The 20,075-nt window shown below is 46.5% G+C and overlaps 1 protein-coding gene and 1 pseudogene across 2 annotated transcripts in view; both read left to right on the top strand.

Moving 5' to 3' along the window:
• Positions 1 to 1,088: 1,088 nt before the first annotated feature.
• Positions 1,089 to 20,075, top strand: part of LOC144121025 (cytochrome P450 3A41-like) — a 31,809-nt gene continuing 12,822 nt past the window's right edge. For both annotated transcript variants that reach the window (XM_077653932.1, XM_077653931.1), the window contains exons 1-7: positions 1,089 to 1,377; positions 13,923 to 14,019; positions 14,566 to 14,618; positions 15,668 to 15,764; positions 16,558 to 16,677; positions 17,503 to 17,591; positions 18,563 to 18,708. In XM_077653932.1, the coding sequence (XP_077510058.1) occupies positions 1,301 to 1,377; positions 13,923 to 14,019; positions 14,566 to 14,618; positions 15,668 to 15,764; positions 16,558 to 16,677; positions 17,503 to 17,591; positions 18,563 to 18,708 (679 nt within the window). In that variant the 5' untranslated portion in view covers positions 1,089 to 1,300. The remainder of the gene's footprint in view (positions 1,378 to 13,922; positions 14,020 to 14,565; positions 14,619 to 15,667; positions 15,765 to 16,557; positions 16,678 to 17,502; positions 17,592 to 18,562; positions 18,709 to 20,075) is intronic.
• On the top strand, positions 7,120 to 8,185 carry LOC144118487 (ubiquitin-conjugating enzyme E2 Z pseudogene; annotated as a pseudogene).

Here is a 20,075-nt window from a genome sequence, read left to right as displayed (position 1 = left end):
GAATTATTGTTCGACTGCAACTGATTCGTTTGTTTCGTCAACATCAACTCCAAGAAAAAATCCTGCCTCGAACTCTGCAGAACTTCAGCCAAGTTGTCGTTCCAGTTGTGACGAAGTTATCGAGAGGCAACTTGAATACGCTGCAGACTAAAGGCAAAGTTTGGGTAGCGCAGTTCATTTCACCATTTCGCCAGTGCCTTGCCTGCATACATCCGTATCCCGCTGTTCAGGAGCACTGTAACTATACTGCTACTCCACACGGTGTTTGTTAGCGCGTTTGTCTCGCAGCTAGCGTTTGTATTTGGAGACTTTCGCCCAAGAGCGTGTCTATAGAATTTGCCGCCCAAAATTTAATTACTTTCATGATTATTTGTCGCCACGTGTTTTTTTGCATGGTGCCCTTACAAAAATGGTCTATAGACAGTCTATAGAGTTCTTATAGACTGTATTGCATTCCTATAGACGTTTATTTTGTCTAGTCATAATATATAGACTGTACTATAGACCATAGTAGACAGAAGTCTACTAAAAGTGTGCGGCCATAAATATACAGATTGTCCAAATACTCTCATAGGATACTTATTGTCTATAGACTGTTCTCTAGGGTTTCTCTATAGAGAGCCAATAGACTTTATAGACAGAAGTATATGGCCAATTTATATACTGTCTAAAGAAATTTTGTGAAGGTGTGGCTTCACATGTTTTTGCTTTTCTAAGGGTTTCCTATTTCGATGTACTCAACACGTCGAGGCTTGGTAACGTATAGAGGCCGAAATTGTAGACAAAAAAATGAGAAAAGTATCGGAACACACCAGGCCAAGCTGACCTCGACGCCTCTCCAGCGACGCAGTGTGTAAAAAAAAACATCCCACGTGTCAGCACTTGACGGTGGCGGTGTGTTAGGCGTTCCGCTTCCTTTAAGTGGGTTTCTCTTTTTTTGTCTGCCACCAAATGCGATCTGAGCAGTTGTCTCCGTTCTTGAGTGGCTACGGTCTCAAGCCTTGAACCCAACAGATCTCACTCGATAACTACGCGGCCGCCTCTGATAGTAGTAAGGCTGAGTGGACAACTCCCTGCCTTCGTCGTCTGACAACACCGGGTACTATTCGTGGGTTCGGATGTGTACAACTCTCGAGCACAAGGAATCAAGTACAAGGAGGATGCGATTTAGACGAACCGCCCTTCTGCGTGTGTGTTGGCGTAAATAATGCCTTGTCTGATGAAAACGACTATCGATACCGAAAAAGGAAGGAGTTGTTCAGATTGACGGAATTAACGATTTTTCGATTGATAGTGTGCGATGTATTCTTCAGCGACTTCGGCCATGTTGTACGCCTTCTCTGGGCTGTTGGTGCTCCTGCTGTCATTCGTCTTCTGGTGAGTGAATTTCGCAATGTGGCATCGCTGTACCATGGACAGGGTCCATTACCTGCAGTGGATGCTTAGCGTGATGATCATGTTGAGTGCTGAATGCTTGCTTCGGAATGAACAGAGCCAGCCTAGCTTAAAACTTCATAATTCATCTGCTGGGCATCAATATTTTTGGCCACCTGGTCTCAGGACGTGGAGGCCATTTTGGCCGGGATGCAAGGGCTCTCGCTACTGTGCCAATCCAGCCTGCAGACATTGGAATATTGGCGTCCTTCGGTCAGCACTATACGGACTAAGCTGTTTCGTAGCTCGCTTTGCCCATGATCTTTACAGCTTCCCCGTGAACTTCCACAAAACTGGGAGTTTACGCTCGCTGTCCCTGAGTCCCGTTTTACCAGACGTAAACCTAATTACAGTAGAAGGCATACGACGGCAGTCTAAAGCATCTTCTTGTGGCGTTTCTAAGCGAAGAAGCCGTGACAACGTCTCTCCGCGTGAGGCGACGCGCCCGCCGCGACTTCTGCCGCCATGAAATCAGAGGCGGGAAACGAGCTCGTAAACAAAAACGCCCGGTCAGCTGCACAATGGAAGAGAGGCACGTATACATCTCGTGCTCCGGAAGCAGCCGACAAGGTGTCAGCTGAGGGGAAGTCGTGGCTGCGTCGTATACTTCAACAACGTCTCGGGTCGGTCTAGTTGTTTGGCCTTGATTCTACACCACAAAAGAGAAATGCTGTGCATGGGCTGAAAAGAAAGGATATCATTAAAAAGTCCTCGTGCGTGCAACTGTTTATAACGGGCCTGAGCGAAAGAACGCGATGAGGCAGCACCCTGTCCTGTACATTTATATACATATACTTCTTTCTTCTACAGCCTTTAGAGCTGTTGGTTGAAATGAAGCTGCAGTTCAGAAACGCGAGTGACAAGCATTGCAAGTGGAGAACGTCGCAGCAGCACTATGGTCTTTTGTAGAAAAAGAAAAACAGTGAAGAAAGAACCTGAGCACGCGCAGAGGACGTGTCTTGAAAGGCGACAAGAACGAATCAAGAAAAAAGAAGAAAAGAAGCCACGATAAAGCAGCACTTCCGAACTGAAGACAGCACAGGGGTGAGAAATTCCAGGCTGCATGGTATACTGATGTGGCTGGGGGGGATGGTTCAGTCTCTTTTGTTAATCCCAGAAAACCGCCAGGCTTTACCTCGAACTTTGTTGTATTCGTGGCGCGAGCTCAGTCCGCTTCTTTGATTACTTCAGGAAGACAGTAATTTGTTTGCAGCGAACTGAGATTCGGCGACGTGAAAGTGATCCGGAGTGTGACCACTATCTTAGGCTGTAACAACGGGCGACGTAGCGGCTTCCGTTGTAGGTATTGTTCCTGAACTACAGCAACGAATCCCGAAAATTTTGGCCCTAATATTTTAAACAATCGAGAATATAGCGCACTGGACATAATAAGAGGAGTTCTGAAGGCCCGTGCCTGTTTAGTGAGCAATTTTTTTTCCCCGCCTTTTAAAACACATGTTCACTAGCTGCCACGTCCGCTTCATAATGCATTTTTAAAAAGAATTGCCAGTTTTGTTAGTTTTGCAAATCAAGGCCTGCCTTGCATTATTATTAATGCCCCTAGTAACTCAAGCATCGTGCGCGCGTTTCTTTCTATTCGCTGTGAATTAGCACCGGGTGTTTCACCTAACATGTTCTGCAATTTTTAATGATAGGCTTTTTCAGTTTGGAGAGCGTTTTTTTCGGCACAGCATTGTCGGTGGTGTAGAGCATCAAAATACAGCTAAGACGTGCTGACTAGTACGCTGGTTTACTAATACTTAATAGTTAACTTTGAACTATTACCGTTAGTCTCCTTATTTACTGATAGGCGCGTAGTCCGCTGTGCATAATATCTGTATCAGTTTCTAGAATTTCGTAAACGCAGTTACCGTCAGCGATGTGGCGCAACAAATTTTGGCTGCTTCGACGAGTTACGTGCACTGCAGGGGTGCTTTGCCTGCAAGCTTTTCGAAAGCCCATGTGAGCTGCCGCGGTGGCTGAGTGGTTATGGTGCTCGGCTGCTGGCCCGAAAGATCGGGTTCGATCCCGGCAGCGGTGGCCGAATTTAGATGAGGCGGAATTCTAGAGGCCCGTGTGCTGTGCGATGTCAGTGCACGTTAAAGAACCCCAGGTGGTCGAAATTTCCGGAGCCCTTCACTATGTCGTCTCTCATAGCCTGAGTCGCTTTGAGACGTTAAACCCCCATAAACCAAACCAAACCAAACCAAAGCCCATGTATTTTAGCGCGTTGTAGACGAAGTTTTTTGGGCATCAGTGCCGAAGGCAAATGCGTTTTCGAAATTCTAAAAACTGATAAGGTTATTGCTTACGGTGGGCTGTGCATCTCTCAGTAGATAATGAGGCTCTTTAATAGGCATAAAATAAACTATTAATTACTACTTAATCAGTCTCCTTGTTAGCACGTCTTAGCTGTATTCTTATGCGCTACACCACTGAAAATACTATGCCGAAAAAAATAAACACGCTGTTCTAGCTCAAAAACCACATTTAAAAAAAAATTCAGAACATCTTAGGTAAAACACCCGGTAAGCGTTATATAACATTGAAATCGATTCGCATTCGCAGGCTATTTATGCACAGACTGTTTACGTGCCAGAAATAATGGTGCCATTCGAACAGCTTTTATTTGCGTATTCTCGCCAAGAGCTGATTAATATTCATAGGCCGATTTTCGTTTTCTTTGTTCATCAGGAAAAGTCGCATTGCTTACGATTTTACTTACTATATCTTAATATTCGTATTGAAGAATCTTCTGTTCAAAGTTAACGTTAGCTAATTTGTTGTTTCGTCGTGCGACTTGTGTTACGGATGGTTCTAATCACGTCCAGAGTAAACAGAATTTTGTAAGATTACCCTATAATGAGAGAAATATGCACGGGTGCTGCTGCACGACGGAAGGTGAAGCAACAGATTGGCATGTCTACTCCAGGTTGATGAATTGGTGCTTTAAGAACTGACCATCCCTACCACGTAGAAGTCGACAAGATGAATCAGCCATCATTACAAACCTACTGGGATCCGCTTGCACCTCAGCAAGGAGATCCGTATACCCAGTGCCTGCTCCGGGTGAAGAAGGACACGGAGACTCCTACGCCAGACCTCCTTCCGGTCTGTTCATCTCGCCCGAGGAGAAAGACGTCACCAAAATAGACGCCCTTTCCCTTGTTTTTATGAAACACCGTACGAAAGCCGCTTCTTTCAGTTTCTTTTGGAGTTCCCACAGGAATACCCGATGACTCCAGCGTGTGTGCACCTCATAACCACATACATAAGCCGGCTGCGCTTCTATGCCCACCTGTACGCTAGCGATAAGGTTTGCCTCAGCATGCTTGGGACATGTCAGAGACCAGCCTGAAACCCAGCCCAGGGCTTAGAAAGCGTCCTAGTCTCCATACAGTCGTTGCTGAACGAAGAACTTTATCGCGACGAGCCTTTACTAGCTCGCGAGCTTGATAACGTCGACGCGGTGACCCGCTACAACAATGTCATTCAGCATGAGACTATCAGGATGGCTGTCTGCTGTATGGTGGAAGCTGGTCTCCAGGGCACTGCTGAGTGCCCTCAGCAGCTCCAGGAGCAGATCCTAAAGTCTTCTTACGAGTCATTCAACAAGAATGAAGACATAGCCAAGAAGAATCTTCACATTACTGGCACAGACATGGGCGATTTCAGGTCGCCAGCCAGCGTTTTGCAGCACGAAACGCTGCTGACCAAATTAAAAGGACTGCAGAAGGCGGTGAACGACAAGACCGAAAGTAATGTTCGGGGAATAAATGGCTGAAAGCCATCGGGTTCTCGCTGCATCGTGTAGTCATTGATATTCTTTATACTCAATACGATTATCATGCAGCTGTGTGCTTCTCACTAATTATAGTAAGTATACCAGGCTTGCGATTCTTCGGATAACCCGTTTCAGATCTTGTGTGTGAGAAAATAAGAAGAAAATGTTATCCTGTTAGTGACGTGGATGCATTAACAACCAAATATTTATGCCTTAAATGTTATACCAGTTACGTTTTGTCGCTCCCCTTGTCAGGTCTCTAGCGTGGGCTCCTTTTTGCTCGTCCGTCCTTTCGCAGAGCTGCACCTGCATGAAGGCGCTCTACAGTTACGCTGCAGCTGTGTTTACCCTGTATGCAGATGCAACTGTGCGGGAGCCGAACATCGTAAAAAAGGCCACAGTCCTTTTACAACTAACAGTGTGGCCACTGCAAGTCCGCCTCACCAATAAAGTTATAAGTTGGCCTGAAGAAGAGATTAAGTAAAATTCATCCATTCACAAACGTGGATGACAGCATCGAAGAACACAATAACGAGAAGCCATCCTACTGGGGTGCACGGTAATGCAGGGTAATCGAGGCATAACATGGCCTGCACGCTTTTCGCAGTAATTCTAGTGCTGTTCAGTAAGATACAAGGGAAGTCGCAGGTTTCTCCGGAGAGAAACGGCATCGGCATCTAAGCCAGGAGTGAGAGTCCCCCGTACACATGCTGTTAATCCACTTGTGTCAGTGTTAATCCACCTGTGCAGGAGAGTCAGCGCTATTAATAACATATGCGTTGTGTCGGGATGCACTACAAGATGAACCTTGTTCTTGTCGGCCCTCGAATGAGTGCTCCCGTGGTCTATTAGTGCAGAAAGGATGTGTGGTAAGACCATACTATTGTTGCTGTTTGTCTCGAAGGGGTAGCCAAGAGTCTTGGATCTAAACTGCAGTGGGCCGCAGCGATGGCGCAGTGTTTTTCTCATCTGATTCGTATGAGAGTGCTGCGAGGCTGGATCACGGGGGCCGCCGTGTTACTCAATGAATTTTCAACGGGTACAAGATATCTCATTGCCCGGTGCTAGGGGCTTCTTTGAGGTGAAACGCTGGGGAAAATAGGGGAAGCATGCGTACCAGGTTGTTGCGATGAAATCTTTTGGGGACCATCTCTCTGCCTCAACGACAGTCGCTGAAGAAATTTCATCTAATGAGGATAGTAAGGCTTCCGCCTTAAAAGAAAGTGCTTTGATGGCCTATGGGTGACATGTTAGACTGGCGGCCCAAGGTTATCGCGTTCGATTTCTTTCTCACGCCAGTATTTATTGGCTGCTTGAATCGCCAACCTAATAGTTTCGCAACTGCTTTGACTGGTTCGTAATTACTTTTTCTGGAACTGCACGTCATGGCCCTCTACGGCTTTTCAAATCGAGATTATTCTTGAGGCATTATTGGTCGGTTTGCGAGTAGCACCAAGACTCGAACATTTCATTCAAATGACTGTGATGGTTGCCAGTGTCAATAGTATTGAAATAAATTTACGTATACAAAAAATAGTCCTGTTTTACTCAGTTGGAAGAGTGCCATGTGTTCGTATTTTAGCGGTCACTTCACATGTTGTTGTTGTTGCCCTCAAGAGGATAATGATGCATACCCAATGGGGGGGATTGGTCAGGAGGTTGTTGTTGTTGCCTTAGTGACACACTTCACATGACTTCGGCGTCTTTGTGTTCTTTCTCTTTGAAAGTTTCGTGGTATGTGAACCATTACTCAATTGAATAGTTTTAAATACAGATATTATGAGCTAATATATTCGTTTGATATTTCGCCTGCTTTTACGGGGGCTTGTCGCCAAGGAGAGGCATAAGTACCGTTTTGTCACAGAAGCCTCAGACGGTAGAAACAGAGGCAGGTCGTGCTGGAAAAGGAAGAGGGCAGCAGCAGAACGCAATGTCTACCTCGGCTTGATGACCTAGTGCGCCAAAAATTCGCCATTCGCGTCAAATTCGGCAAAATGTCCACTCCACGCACGGACAGTTGGGACCCGCTCGCGTACATGGACCAAGTGCCCACTTTCCAGTGTCTGCAACGCGTGCAAAGGGACATCGCGGACTTCCACGCCAACCCTCCCCCGGGTCTGTTCATCTCTCCCGAGGAGGGCAACGTCACCAGACTGCACGCCCTCGTCGTCGGTCCCGCTGGCACTCCGTACAAAGGCGGATTCTTCCAGTTCCTCATGAAGTTCCCTCCAGACTACCCCATCAGCCCACCGCGAGTGCGCATCGTAACCACGGACGCCGGCCGAGTGGCCTTCAATCCCAATCTCTACGCTTCCGGCAAAGTTTGCCTCAGCATACTTGGGACGTGGTTCGGACCAGCCTGGAGTCCGGTTCAAGGATTGGAGAGCGTCCTAATCTCGGTTCAGTCATTAATGAACGAGAAACCGTACCACAAAGAGCCTGCTTTCGCTCAATTGGAAAGGAGTCTAGGGGACGCCAAGCGTTACAACGACTTCATCCAGCATGAGACGATCAGGGTGGCTGTGTGCGGTATGGTGGAAGCCACTCTCCGGGACAACCCTGAGTGCCCTCAAGCCTTCAGGAAGGAGATCCTAAAGGCATTCGCTGAAAATTGTGGCAAGTTTGAAGACATCGCAAAGAAGAACCTCCACAGGACTAACACAATGATGTACAATGTCTTGGCGGCTCCAGCGGGAGTGTTCCAGTACAAAACTCTGCTGACGAGGCTAAGAGCACTGAAGAAGGAGGTTAACGATAAAATCGAGGCTGCTGCAGCGGCCAAACGGAACGACCGAATCGCCGCCGATATTCCTGCTCCCGCAGCTGGGCAAGGAAACTATTGGAGGCCAATGTGAAACTCGCCGTGTCATCTCAAGCTATTTCGAATTCTCCAGATTTGCAGCGCTGGGCACAGATCGTCACGTTTACGGCGAAACGCAGAGTATATACCAAGCTTGCGATGATTCAGCCCCAAAAACTGAGTTGTTCTGTCATTCGTTGTAGTTTCGGTTTCTTTGGTGGGAGCTGAAACGTTGTTAAAATACCTGTTGAAATTACCGTTCGGTGTACTTTTTGTTTCCGAGTTCCGAGTGTCTTAACAGATGCCACAGCCGGCTAAGAAGAGTATGCGAACTGTGCGAGGTGGTCATTACTTTTCATTTTTAACCACTTTATTCTTCGCGCCTATCTACCAGGTGAATGATTTATTTATTTATTTCGTACTCATCTTTGAACAGCAGTAGAAGACTGACCTGTCTGAGCAATTAGAGGAACTAGGTAAGACAGAGAAGTTTGCAAAATGGACTCTCTGGCCCCAGCAATGGATATAACACTATTTCATAAGACAGTCTACTGTCGGAGAGGAGTATAAAAAAATTGGCATAGTCTTGTAGATCTATCCCTGTGATGAGAGTAACAATGTAGGAACACGCTGTTTTGTCAGGAACTTATATTTTTAATTTGCAAAGAAGGCCAGATCAGAGACGATGGTAGCGCGATCCACTCGCAACATCGCAACTTTGCCATTAACTGCATTGCGTTGATATACCGCACTACACTTCATGAATATGAGTGGGTGCCATGGGGAGGGTTATGCTTTTCTCTTTCATAACCCTCCACACACATGCTTCACCCTGCTTATTCGGCATTTCTTAAAATGTTTTGTAAAGACAGATAGCTACTATGGTGCTAGCTGTGCTACGGGCAGCAGCGACGCTACCGGCAAAAAATTATTGCCGGCAGTTGCTGGGATCGTCCCGCCGCGGTGGCTCAGTGGTTAGGGCGCTCGGCTACTGATCCGGAGTTCCCGGGTTCGAACCCGACCGCGGCGGCTGCGTTTTTATGGAGGAAAAACGCTAAGGCGCCCGTGTGCTGTGCGATGTCAGTGCACGTTAAAGATTCCCAGGTGGTCGAAATTATTCCGGAGGCCTCCACTACGGACCTATTTGTTCCTCTCTTCTTTCACTCCCTCCTTTACCCCTTCCCTTACGGCGCGGTTCAGGTGTCCAACGATATATGAGACAGATACTGCGCCATTTCCTTTCCACCAAAAACCAATTATTATTATTATTATTGCTGGTATCTGTAAGCGATATAACCGGCCTTATTTTACTGAACGTGTTTTAAAACGTGCGATGGGGCAGCACTTAACCGCTACGCCACCGCGACAGGAGTGGTATCCTGCCACGGACCTATTAAAGATAAGTGCAGGATGACCAATTCCGCATATATATCAATTAATCCATTAACTCTGTCGCGTCATACCTTTAAGACGGAGCTTACGCGTCCCCTCCAATTTTTCAGCTTTCCTTTTCTTCTCTTCTTCTCTGGGGACCTATACTATCATGCTCATAATTTCATTGAGTTCTTTTTGTTATGTTACGTTTTATGAACATACTATGTGAGGAAAAATTCCAGCTTAATAGTATGTCTTGTTTTATGCAGAATTACACTCAGTGCCAAAGTAAATAACATTTCTTATTGTTAGCGCGAGAGGAGAGTAATGAGGGCACGTGGGGCTGAAGAACGAAGGCAGGGTGATTGAAGCTGATGTCTGCTGCTTTATGTCCAGCGCTGCGATTTCAAAATTCATAACTTTCCGAGTCGGCAGTATGGACTACTACAACCCACTAGGAAACGCGTGGGACCCGCTCGAGTACGAGCATGAGGTGCCCTCGCCCCAGTGCCTGGACCGAGTCAGGAAGGACATCGCGGACTTCTACGCCAAGCCTCTCGTGGGTGTTTTCATCTTTCCCGAGGAGGACAACATCACCAAAGTCCACGCCCTCGTCGAGGGCCCCGCCGGCACTCCGTACGACGGCGGCCTCTTCCACTTCCTGATCAAGTTCTCCGAGAACTACCCAATGACTCCGCCTCGCGTTCGCTTCATGACCACGGACGGAGGCCGGGTGAGCTTCCACTCGAAGTTCTTAGTTACCGGCCGGGTCTCCCTGAGCTTGCTCGGAAAATATCCAGGACCAGAATGGCGCCCAACTCTCGCACTAGAGGACGTACTGATCTGGTTACAGTCACTTTTTTTCGATAAACTCTATTTTAACGACGACAACAACTTCATCCAGCAGGAGACGATCAGGGTTGCTGTGTGCAATACGGTGGAAGCCGCTCTCCAGGACAGTCCTGAGCAATCTCAAGCCCTCAGGAAGCATATCCTGAAGTCGTTCCGCGAGTCGTACGGAAAGTACCTGCGCATCGTGAGCAGCAACCTGCACCTGACTGGCAGAGCAAAGTACACTTACAGTGCGGAAGAGCGCGTGTTTCGCTTTGAACCGCTGCTGAGAAGACTGAAGGGACTGAAGAAGATGGTTGTGAACAAAATGGAGGCCGGTGCTGCAGAAGGAAATCAGTGATAGCCCTTGTGAGATCGTCGTGCCACTTAAATCAACGGCGGGAAGTTTTCGAACGGGGTACACTTCACATGGAAGCTGGTCGTCTTTCACCAAGGGCAGCAAACATATCGAAATTTCAATTTGACCACGTTGGTTCATAACTGAAACATAAGTGGTAAGCGCAAAATAACGAGAACATGGAGCACTCAGGACAGGAGGGGCGCTGTTCTATCCTGTCGTCTCTTGAATGTTCTCTTGTACGCCACTTATTAGGGCTGATAGCTCGTATCTCCGTCAAGCTAGAGTCTGAGAAACGCATATTGTTGATCATACTGAGTCGTCTTCGGGTCCCGTGAAAGGAGCCTAAACATCATCGTCTTAAATTACTGGTGGGCGTTTTTTTTTTTTTTGCTTTCGGACCACCCTATCTGTGCCACACGCACCGAAGAGGCTGGGACAAATATGAAGCGCTCAATATTTTTTCAACATATCTGGGCATAGCGCATATTTAAGGATAACTAAGTTTTGTTCTTCATATTTTCATTAGTAGTGGTTCTATTTGCCGTGGTAAGTGTACCATCAAGTGTACCAAGTGACCCATCATTCCATATGGGTCATGAGAGAGGTTGCAGTGGAGGGCTTTGGAATAAGACCATATATGGGGTTCTTTAACATGCGCTCAGGTCGTACAGCACACGAGCATTTTGTATTTCGCGTGCGCCGAAATTCGGCTGCTGCTTCTGCTGCTGCTGCTGCTGCCGGGGTTCGATCACGAAACCTCGAGGTTAGTAGCTTACCGCTGTAGTCACCGAGGCAGCCCGGCACGTCGTAGGGATTTATGCATTAGCTGAAAACCCCCAAGAGTACATGGTAGTCAGAGTTTTCTACAGGTTGGTGAAAGGGCGCGCGCCATCTAGGGTACGTCCATTGCACGCAGACTTGGCCCATGTAAGGCTGTTGTCCCTTGGCGCCATCTAAAATTTCCTTAATGAATCCCCAAAAACCTCTATTGTTTGCTCGTTCCCCTGCAGTAGTTTGTAAAATAGAAAATTTCAAAAAAATGAAATTTCGGTTCTGAAAATTTTCTAAAATCTCATGAAGCTTCCGTTTTCGTCAAACATATTGCTCAGAAAATTCCGCGGAAAATGCGCAATTCCCGGAATTGCACACCACTGCCGTGAAGACTTTGGGCAAGAGAGTGCAAGGTGTGCGCGCGTGCAGGGGTTGTTTGGGAGGAGTGCAGCGGTTACTGGTATTTGCAGCTCGAGCAGCTGCTGCTTGCATTCCGCCGTGAACGCACACGTGGCTCCATAACGCTGCCTCACCGCGCCTGAGCGGTAGGGGCGCTGTGCTCAGCCTGTGTAGCGGCGCGGCGGTAGATGTCGCAGTTGTGTAATGACTGCTGCTTCGGGCCACTCGCTCACTTCAGTGGCCGCGGGCGACCACGATGCCGCGTAGCGGGTGGGGGAGGAGACTCCTCGAGAGGGAAAAGGGGAGCTTAGAAACGGGTGCTTCGCAATGTCCGCACGCCTCACTCCCACGTGGCCACGATGGAGTGTAGCTGGTGGGAACGCGTGCTTCGAAAACTCGAATGCGTACCGTAGATTCAATGCACCGTTCGTTCCATTGGAATAACAGATGGTGCTCGTTCCGTTCCCCGAAAATACGCTGAATTTCGTGATTTACGCGTCACACAGTAAATAATACATAATCATGCCGTAGCAAGAAAAAAATTTGAAAGCTTCCCTGAACGCAACAGCATTTGTGAGCAGATCGTGGGTAGTTCCAACTATCTTGTTCGTGCATCAGCTACGCGGGATGATGGAAATTTAGTGCGGCAGTGTCACCCTTGATCAGAAGATTAAAGTAGTGACGCCTGAAGAGATTGGTTTGGTTGTGGGAATTGAAAAGGGGTCGTTTGCGAGTGTGTGTCAGAAACTGCAAGGAATGGACACTGGGATCGCTGTGAAACGCGCACAACAGCCTGACGATCGAATAGAGTGTATATATGATCGGCTCTCGTTAGAAAGCACAGAACAAACGCATGGGACGACTGCTATTGGCCGTAATGCCTAGTTAGAGCGCAACTGGCAATAAAATAAGGCGTCTGCGTGCATCTGCGAGCGCCGGCGCCGTCAAGACTCAGCTGTTCGAGAAGTTGAAGGTATAAAAGAAACTTAAATAAGCAAATATCGAAAGAGTTTCGGTGTGATTGCGCACCCACTTATCGCAAGCGAGTTTGTTTTCGCATTTTCTAGTTTATAAAACAGCCCCAGGGAAGTAGCCTTCTTGATATTAGAGCAAGACATGCTATCGATATACGCGGACTGTAGTCTGTCCGAAGTGCGCCTTTAAGATAAGTGGCGTGCGGAAAGGGCTACGGACAGAGCGGCGTTTCAAACGCGTGCTCTGGTGTTTTGAATGTGCTGCGCTCGTGAACAAAGGAGCACAGATGAAGGGTGTACTGCAAAAGAGCGTATACGCTGCATTGTGATGTGACTGGGGCTTTAGGTAAAGGTAACTCTTTGCACCTGTCATATCCGCCTCGCGGATGTAGGGAGTTCATTCGCATTGTTCCGACGTCACGACATAAAGCCGCTCTTTTGTATTGTTTGTCAAAGGTGTGTAATGTGCTCTTATACGCTTCGATGCTCTATGGCGTGTTTTGTGCTTACGTTGTTCTCCGCAGACGCTGATGGCAATGCAGTGACGCTTAAACTTCCGCACACGATTTTCCGGGCCCTGTAAATTTTGTAAGGCAACCAAGCAAGAGAGTTCCTCAACGACTGGCGATTTGAAGAGCACGAACATGTTGGAGTCTAAAGCGGCACCTGTCATGATTCGCAGTTACAATGCACTCCTCGTTTTGCACAATGGAAGTGTCATCGTGAAGAGGACATATGTGTCGCATGTTCGACGCACACACTAGACGGTGCAGAAGCCATAGTGTCTTTGCCCAGTTCCACGGACGGATGGCAGAGGTAGAACAGTATCTGTGTGCTCGCATCTGTGGAAGTTGTCGACAAGAGAGATGATCTCGTCTACAATGCGATCTTTGTCAGTGTCGGACCGTCCATCGTTGTGTGAAATAAGGCAACTGAATCGTGGTATGAAGTAGCTTCTTAAGTGGTCCAGGTGGTGGCGAGTTTTATAAACGCTGCATCAAAAGGAATTGCTGGTGGATGCCTCAGTCTTCATTTTAGTATGAGTGTGTGAGACATAGGTTCTTGTTTGTTATATTTTATGGCACATAAGTGACTAAGGCTATCTTGCGCCATAATCAAGGTTCAGTGTGTTTGTGTTTTGTGGATACTTTCCAGTTGGTGTAATTGGCCAATGTTGTTTACTGGCTTGTTTAGGTGGGTGCGAAAGACCTTCACCTTCTGGAATGACAAGGGCATCGTGCATCACACTTTCTGGCAGTATATGCGCTTTGCCTTCGACATCTATACCAAGGTATGTGCTTCCTATTAAAGCGACTGAAAGGGATTTAGTCACGCTCACACACCCATTCGTCACTGTTGCTTGTCGACCGCACGCCTTCCTTAGAAGCATTTAAACACAGCGTCCCCGAGAAAAGCGGGCCTTCCTTTTAAAAACCTTGGTACGAACAATGGAAGAATGCTCACTATCATTGTGGGCGTTATAAATATGGAAGGCATTTGCTTGGAATGACCTGGTAAAAACGCCTGTATGCCCAGGGGCTGACATACACATGGGTGTTCGCATGCAAAAGCGATATGTTAACGTGTGCTGGCACGCCGTCAGAACAAATTACGAACCTGTCACACTGGTGAAGAGGTTTGTGGTTTCGCCGCGAATGTAGCTGACGCCTGCCCAGTGTGTGGAATTTCGTGTAGTTTGGTGAGAGAGACCGTGTGTATCGCCGTAAAGCGATTAGTCCTTTCTCCAGCAAGATAAAAGCATTATACGTTTCAGCTAAGCCTCAAATAAAACAAATTGAAACGCCTATCACTGTAATTTCAATTTTTATCTTTGCAGCCCCTCAGCGAAGTTGTGGCTCGCAACTACAACCGCTACGGCCGTGTTTATGGGTGAGTTAAGAATGACTCTTCTGTCTACGGTGGCAGTGCCAGAATCTGAATGCATTGAAATGCAGGAGCTGCCATGCGCTGAAATGTTAGTGCGGTTTAAACAACATCATCGCGCAAAAGTTAATCCGAAGCGCTCCGGTATTGGAAGTCTTCTGGTCCACGTGCATATATGTAGCGTCGAACTTATTTCTGAATCAATAACGATGCGCACGGCAATGGCACTAGTAAATTCTTAATAGGCTATAGTTAGCCACTAATATTAAGAAGAAAGCTTTTATTGTGTTTCTCATTCTTTTTAATATTGATTATACCATTCCACGTGGGAGTTTAAGCAAAAGCAACGAAGACTCATTGTCTAATCTAAAAAATTACATCTTGCTGATTAAATTTCTTCATTTTCACTCCAGAGCGTACTGGGGAGTTCTGTAGCTTATTTTTTTATTAATTTACAGTTCACGAGGGGTAGCGGTGCTTTTATTTTTTTAGCAGATGTTTATGATACGAAGCTGGCATTCTTCAGGAACACAGTGGTTGTTAATTTCTGGTTATCTGTGGGCTCTGCTGTCGAAGAGAGGCAGGCGGAGAAGCAGACATAACGAATTTTGGTGCGGGAAGAAGTAGAGAAGAAACACAGGGCAATAGAGACAAAACGGGGCGTTGAGAGCTATGGTCATTAGTGTGAGTGCAAGCGAAGAATTACAAAAATATTTCATATGCAGCAAAGTATTTCGTTGGCGTAGCTTTCGAAATAGAGAACCATCGCATCTTGCAAAAAAACTACAGAAAGTACAGTGTACCACACACTATACTTTTAGCCGACTGCTTAAATGCACAGTTCGTAAGGGTAAACAACAAGAGATTTTTTAGAACACAAATTAGCTAGCCGCAGAAAAAGCTGCAAGCTGCAGCTGTCTTTAATCACTGTTTATAACTGATGCCTCTTCGCCGGATTTTTTACGAATTTTATGAGAAACCACAGCGCTGGGTTTTTTTCTGTGGTGCGGATGATCCTGTCGCATTAATAAACATACACGACTGCCAACTCGCAGGTCTTACCAAGGAATAGTGCCAACGCTGGTAGTCGGAGACACCAACATTCTACGTGAGGTTCTTGTGTCGAAGTTCAAGTACTTCTCCGACAGGACGGTAAGTCATTCCGAAGCTTTTGCTGATTATCAGGAAGAGTAATTATTAGACGTCGCCACGGAAACTTGACTATTGATCAAGCGCAGGTTGTAATGATTGCACCACAATACGCATCCATTGTGAGGACTATTAGATCACGGAATCTGCTTGTTCAATGGTACACGTACAAAGTGAATGTATGCAAACGACCTGCCATGAAGCACATGCGTAACGAACAACGTATACCTTTGCAATTTTAACACGCTCACTTGTTTGGCATTATTCGCGCTTCAAGTATTCACTGTTGCTTTGTTGGCCTGCGTTTTTTTCTCTTGCATCATTTACCTTGCACAATTTCCTTCGCGGTACATTTTTCTTTGCTCTGTCTGTTCGGCTTACCTATTTGCTTTGTCATAACGAGTTTTATTATGGTCTTGCTTCCCTTTAACGCTTTGCCCATCTGTTTTGTTGCGATAGCTACATTATGGTAGCATTTCGAGCCTTCAGGGTGGCGGCGCCGCCACCCTGTGGCTGCGGCGCCACGCTGTCACGTGGTGCGGAGCAGTTGCCGGTGGTGTGGCGCCGTGGCTGATCACGTGGTTTGTCACGTGGTTGATCACGTGACCAAGTTCCACTCAGCCAGCTGTAGCTATCGCTTCACTCCAGGTTTAACCAGAGCTAACCCACCGCCAATTTTTTATGACCTAATCCTGCATTAGCCTGCAAAGACTTACCAAATAAACAAATGGTAAACAACTAGGTAAATAAGTAAACAAATCATTATCGGCTCTCTTTGCTGTCACTTCCACCCTAGGCCTCTCAGCGCATTGGGAGCGATGTGTGGCGCAAGTCCATACTCAACCTTTCGGGCGACGAATGGAAGAAGGCTCGAGGCATCTTCACGCCCACTCTTACCGCGACTCAGCTGAAGACGGTGGGCGTCATTTGCTTCTATTCGCCTTATCATTGTTTGGAACCGCGTTAGCTACAGCGAAGAACGCCCTTGTTAGCGGCGTCTGTGGACACAAGACGGGAAGGGCACTAGAAACGACAAAGTGGACAGGGCAAAGTAGCGGCGTTTGCGACCCACAGGGGGTCCGGTCTGTCATCATATCAATCCATCTTTGCGTAAAAATGGAGAGCAAAACAGAATACGTTGTTTCTTTCGTCTTCAGTATACGTTCGGTTATGCTTGTTCGCACTGAGTGCCCTTTTACTTGAAGGTGACAGCTTAGCCCTATGCGTTTGCAGCGAAAACCGCTGCGTATCTGTGAGTGAAAATTCCAGAGGGAGGCGGATGGCATCACAGCCCCTCATTATTTCCGATCAGGAGGAAAACTGAAGGATACTGTCGCGTTGCCTCTGCTCTTTGTCGTCTTTCTACGGTTAGATACATTTTTACCCGCATCTGTGCGCTTAATGACATCGTATTTCACAAAAGTATATTAGCTGGAGAATGCTTCGATAACGGCAATGACTGGCTTATCTGTCGTTTGTAATGTGCGGTCTCTCACCGTGAAATTAGAAGGCGCTGACGCTAATTTTGCACTTTTCTCAAAATCATGACAGAGAGCTAGGGAATACTAGCAGCGTGTTTAAGTTCTCGGGTGAGTGGCCAGCTTCATGTAAGAAATATAAAATATAACCTTATTGAGGAACTTGGTGGGATATATATATAGCGATCGGATGAATGCGTCAGTTTCTTTACCAGTGCTGAGTGGCTTCCATTGCGACCTATTTATTTGTCTTTGTTTTTCAGATCGCCCAAAAAATTATAACTATCGCCGAAAAAATGACCTCCCGAGTGCAAAAGGCAGCGTCCAGAAATGAACCGGTGAACGTAAGCGAGTGCGTGTCTTATACTTCGACGGTTTTTCAGGAACCCAAAAATTTTCGATATTTCAAGGATTGCTTCCTGACAAAAGTTGGTCATTACATGTTCCGACAGATTTGCCCGTTTTCTGTATGTTCTCGTGCAAATTAGATTAGCTCTTTGTTTCTTTTTTTCAGGCAACGGGCATTTTTAAAGCTTATGTTATAATTTATTCTTTGAATGCGAAATGTAAACTCGCCGAAAGCATTACGTTAGGCAACTGCTCTCTCTCTCTCTCTTTTTTTGCTCTGTAATACGTCCAGGCCATGGCTGGGCGAATGAAATTTTTTCACAGCAATTTCACAGATCACCGTTTAAAAGAACAAAAACAACAAAATTATTTTGCGCAAATCGACAAATGCTGGCTTGAACGTTTTGCAGCTTACCATGAAACCTCCTTCGGGGGTGCTGTTTAAAAGGAACGTAGAATATCGCAACTAGGATTGCACCAACGACAAAATTTATTTACGTATGCTTCTTCCACTTGAGCTTATTTAGGACCGAATAATTGTTGCTCCGTTCTTTTCCACCGTAGTAGATGGCGTGTTTCTCTTACGTGTTTCTGATATGTTGGTATGAATACTTCCTTGAAAACTGGTTTTTGGGGAAAGAAAATGGAGCAGTATCTGGCTCACATCTCGGTGGACACCTGAACCGCGCCGTAAGGGAAGGGGTAAAGGAGGGACTGAGAGAAGAAAGGAAGAAGCACCGTAGTGGCAGGCTCCGGAATAATTTCGACCACCTGGGGATCTTTAACATGCACTGACATCGCACAGTACACGGGCGCCTTATGCGTTTTGATGGAGGCGAATCGCTGCCACCGCGGTCGGGTTCGAAACCGGGTGCTCCGGATCAGTACCCGGGTTCGAATACGACCGTGACGGCGGGGTTCGATGAATGCTTACTTAAGTTCATAATTGCACCTAACGTGGTGGTAATCGTGCAGGCTGTTCGATCACACGTCTCTGGACTCTACAGCGGCTTTGAACTACAGCGTCGACCTGGACAGCAAGAACGACATAGACCACCCGCTGATGAAATGTCTGGAAGCGATTTTTGGCAACATGGCTGGGTGGAAGCTTCTTATGTTATGTAAGTGACTGCATCAGTGGCTTTTAAAGAAATTCGAGCGTCTTAGTGCTCTGTTTAGGCCTGAGAAAATGAGAGCGGCAGCTAGGCTCGCTCTTGTCACCAACAACCAAACCGTGCGCTCCAAGCGCAACATGCATTTTAAAAGAAGACGAAGCTTCTTAGGCGAGCGAAACTAACTGAGTGCTGTTGAAAGTTGCACGTATCATTCATTTGTACTTTGTTCGTTCTGTAAACGTAATCAATTAACGCAGATAATTAGGTGATTTTGAAATATTGACGTCAGGAATAAAGGGGCAAAGAGGAAGTTGTAGATTCTCTTAAGTTGCAACGTATATGACAGCTTGAATGTGGTTCAGATGTTCATGGTTTACCATCAGGGTCACAAGGAGACACGGAGTACATTACATGGCCTGGCCACTGTATCTTTATGAGCGTCAAACTAAAACCGGGGGCTGCTGGCGTCATTCTTATAGAGACGTTGGAAACTTCACAGGTCTCGTTCTTTGGATCGAATCGGCAAGATGGTGGTGACATCTGGGCGGCAACTTCAGAAGCTGTGGGAGCATTCGTTCTCTGACCGACCTTAAATATGGGTGTTAGAGGACGCAGCAGATACGTCACATCTGTTTGGGATATGGAAGCCATACCGGGTGCTTCACCTAAGATGTTCTGTGACCTTTAAATATAGCCTCTATGAGTTAGAAGATTGCCCTTTTTCGACATAGCGTTGTTAGCGGTGTAGCGCATCTGAATACAGCTAATATTTGCTAACTAGTAGCCTGGTTAACTAATAATAGTTAACTTTTTAAAGACTACTCTTAGTCTCCTTCGGGAAGGGTACCTCCTTATAACCTTGTCTATATTCTGTTAGTATCTTTATTTATTGATAGGCGTGTAGCCCACCATTATATTCATATGAGTTTTTAGAATTGCGAAAACGCACTTACCCTCGGCGCTGTGGCCCAACAAATTTTCTCTACATCGTGTCAAAATACGTGCGCCTTCGAAACGCTTGCAGGCAAAGCAACCCCTACAATGCACGTAACTCGTCGAAATAGCCAAAACTTGTTGGGCCACAGCTTCCAGTGTAACCGAGTTGTTGAGATTCTAAAAACTGATATGGATATTATTTGCGGTTGGCTAAACGCCTCTCAGTAAACAGACAAACAGTAATAGTTAGAAGTTAAATACTTAATGTTAGTTAACCAGTCTACTAGTCAGCACTTTTCATCTGTTTACTGGAGCGCTGCACCGCTGAGAATGATATGCTGAAAACAGCGCGTTCTAACTAAAAAACACGATTTATGAAAATTGCAGAACATCTTAGCTTATATACCCTGTGTATCGGGCCACCAACTTAACAAGAA

The sequence above is a fragment of the Amblyomma americanum genome, chromosome 2 (assembly GCF_052857255.1).
Source record: "Amblyomma americanum isolate KBUSLIRL-KWMA chromosome 2, ASM5285725v1, whole genome shotgun sequence".
NCBI classification, from domain to species: Eukaryota; Metazoa; Arthropoda; class Arachnida; order Ixodida; family Ixodidae; genus Amblyomma; species Amblyomma americanum.
This window is presented reverse-complemented; position numbering and strand designations above follow the sequence as displayed.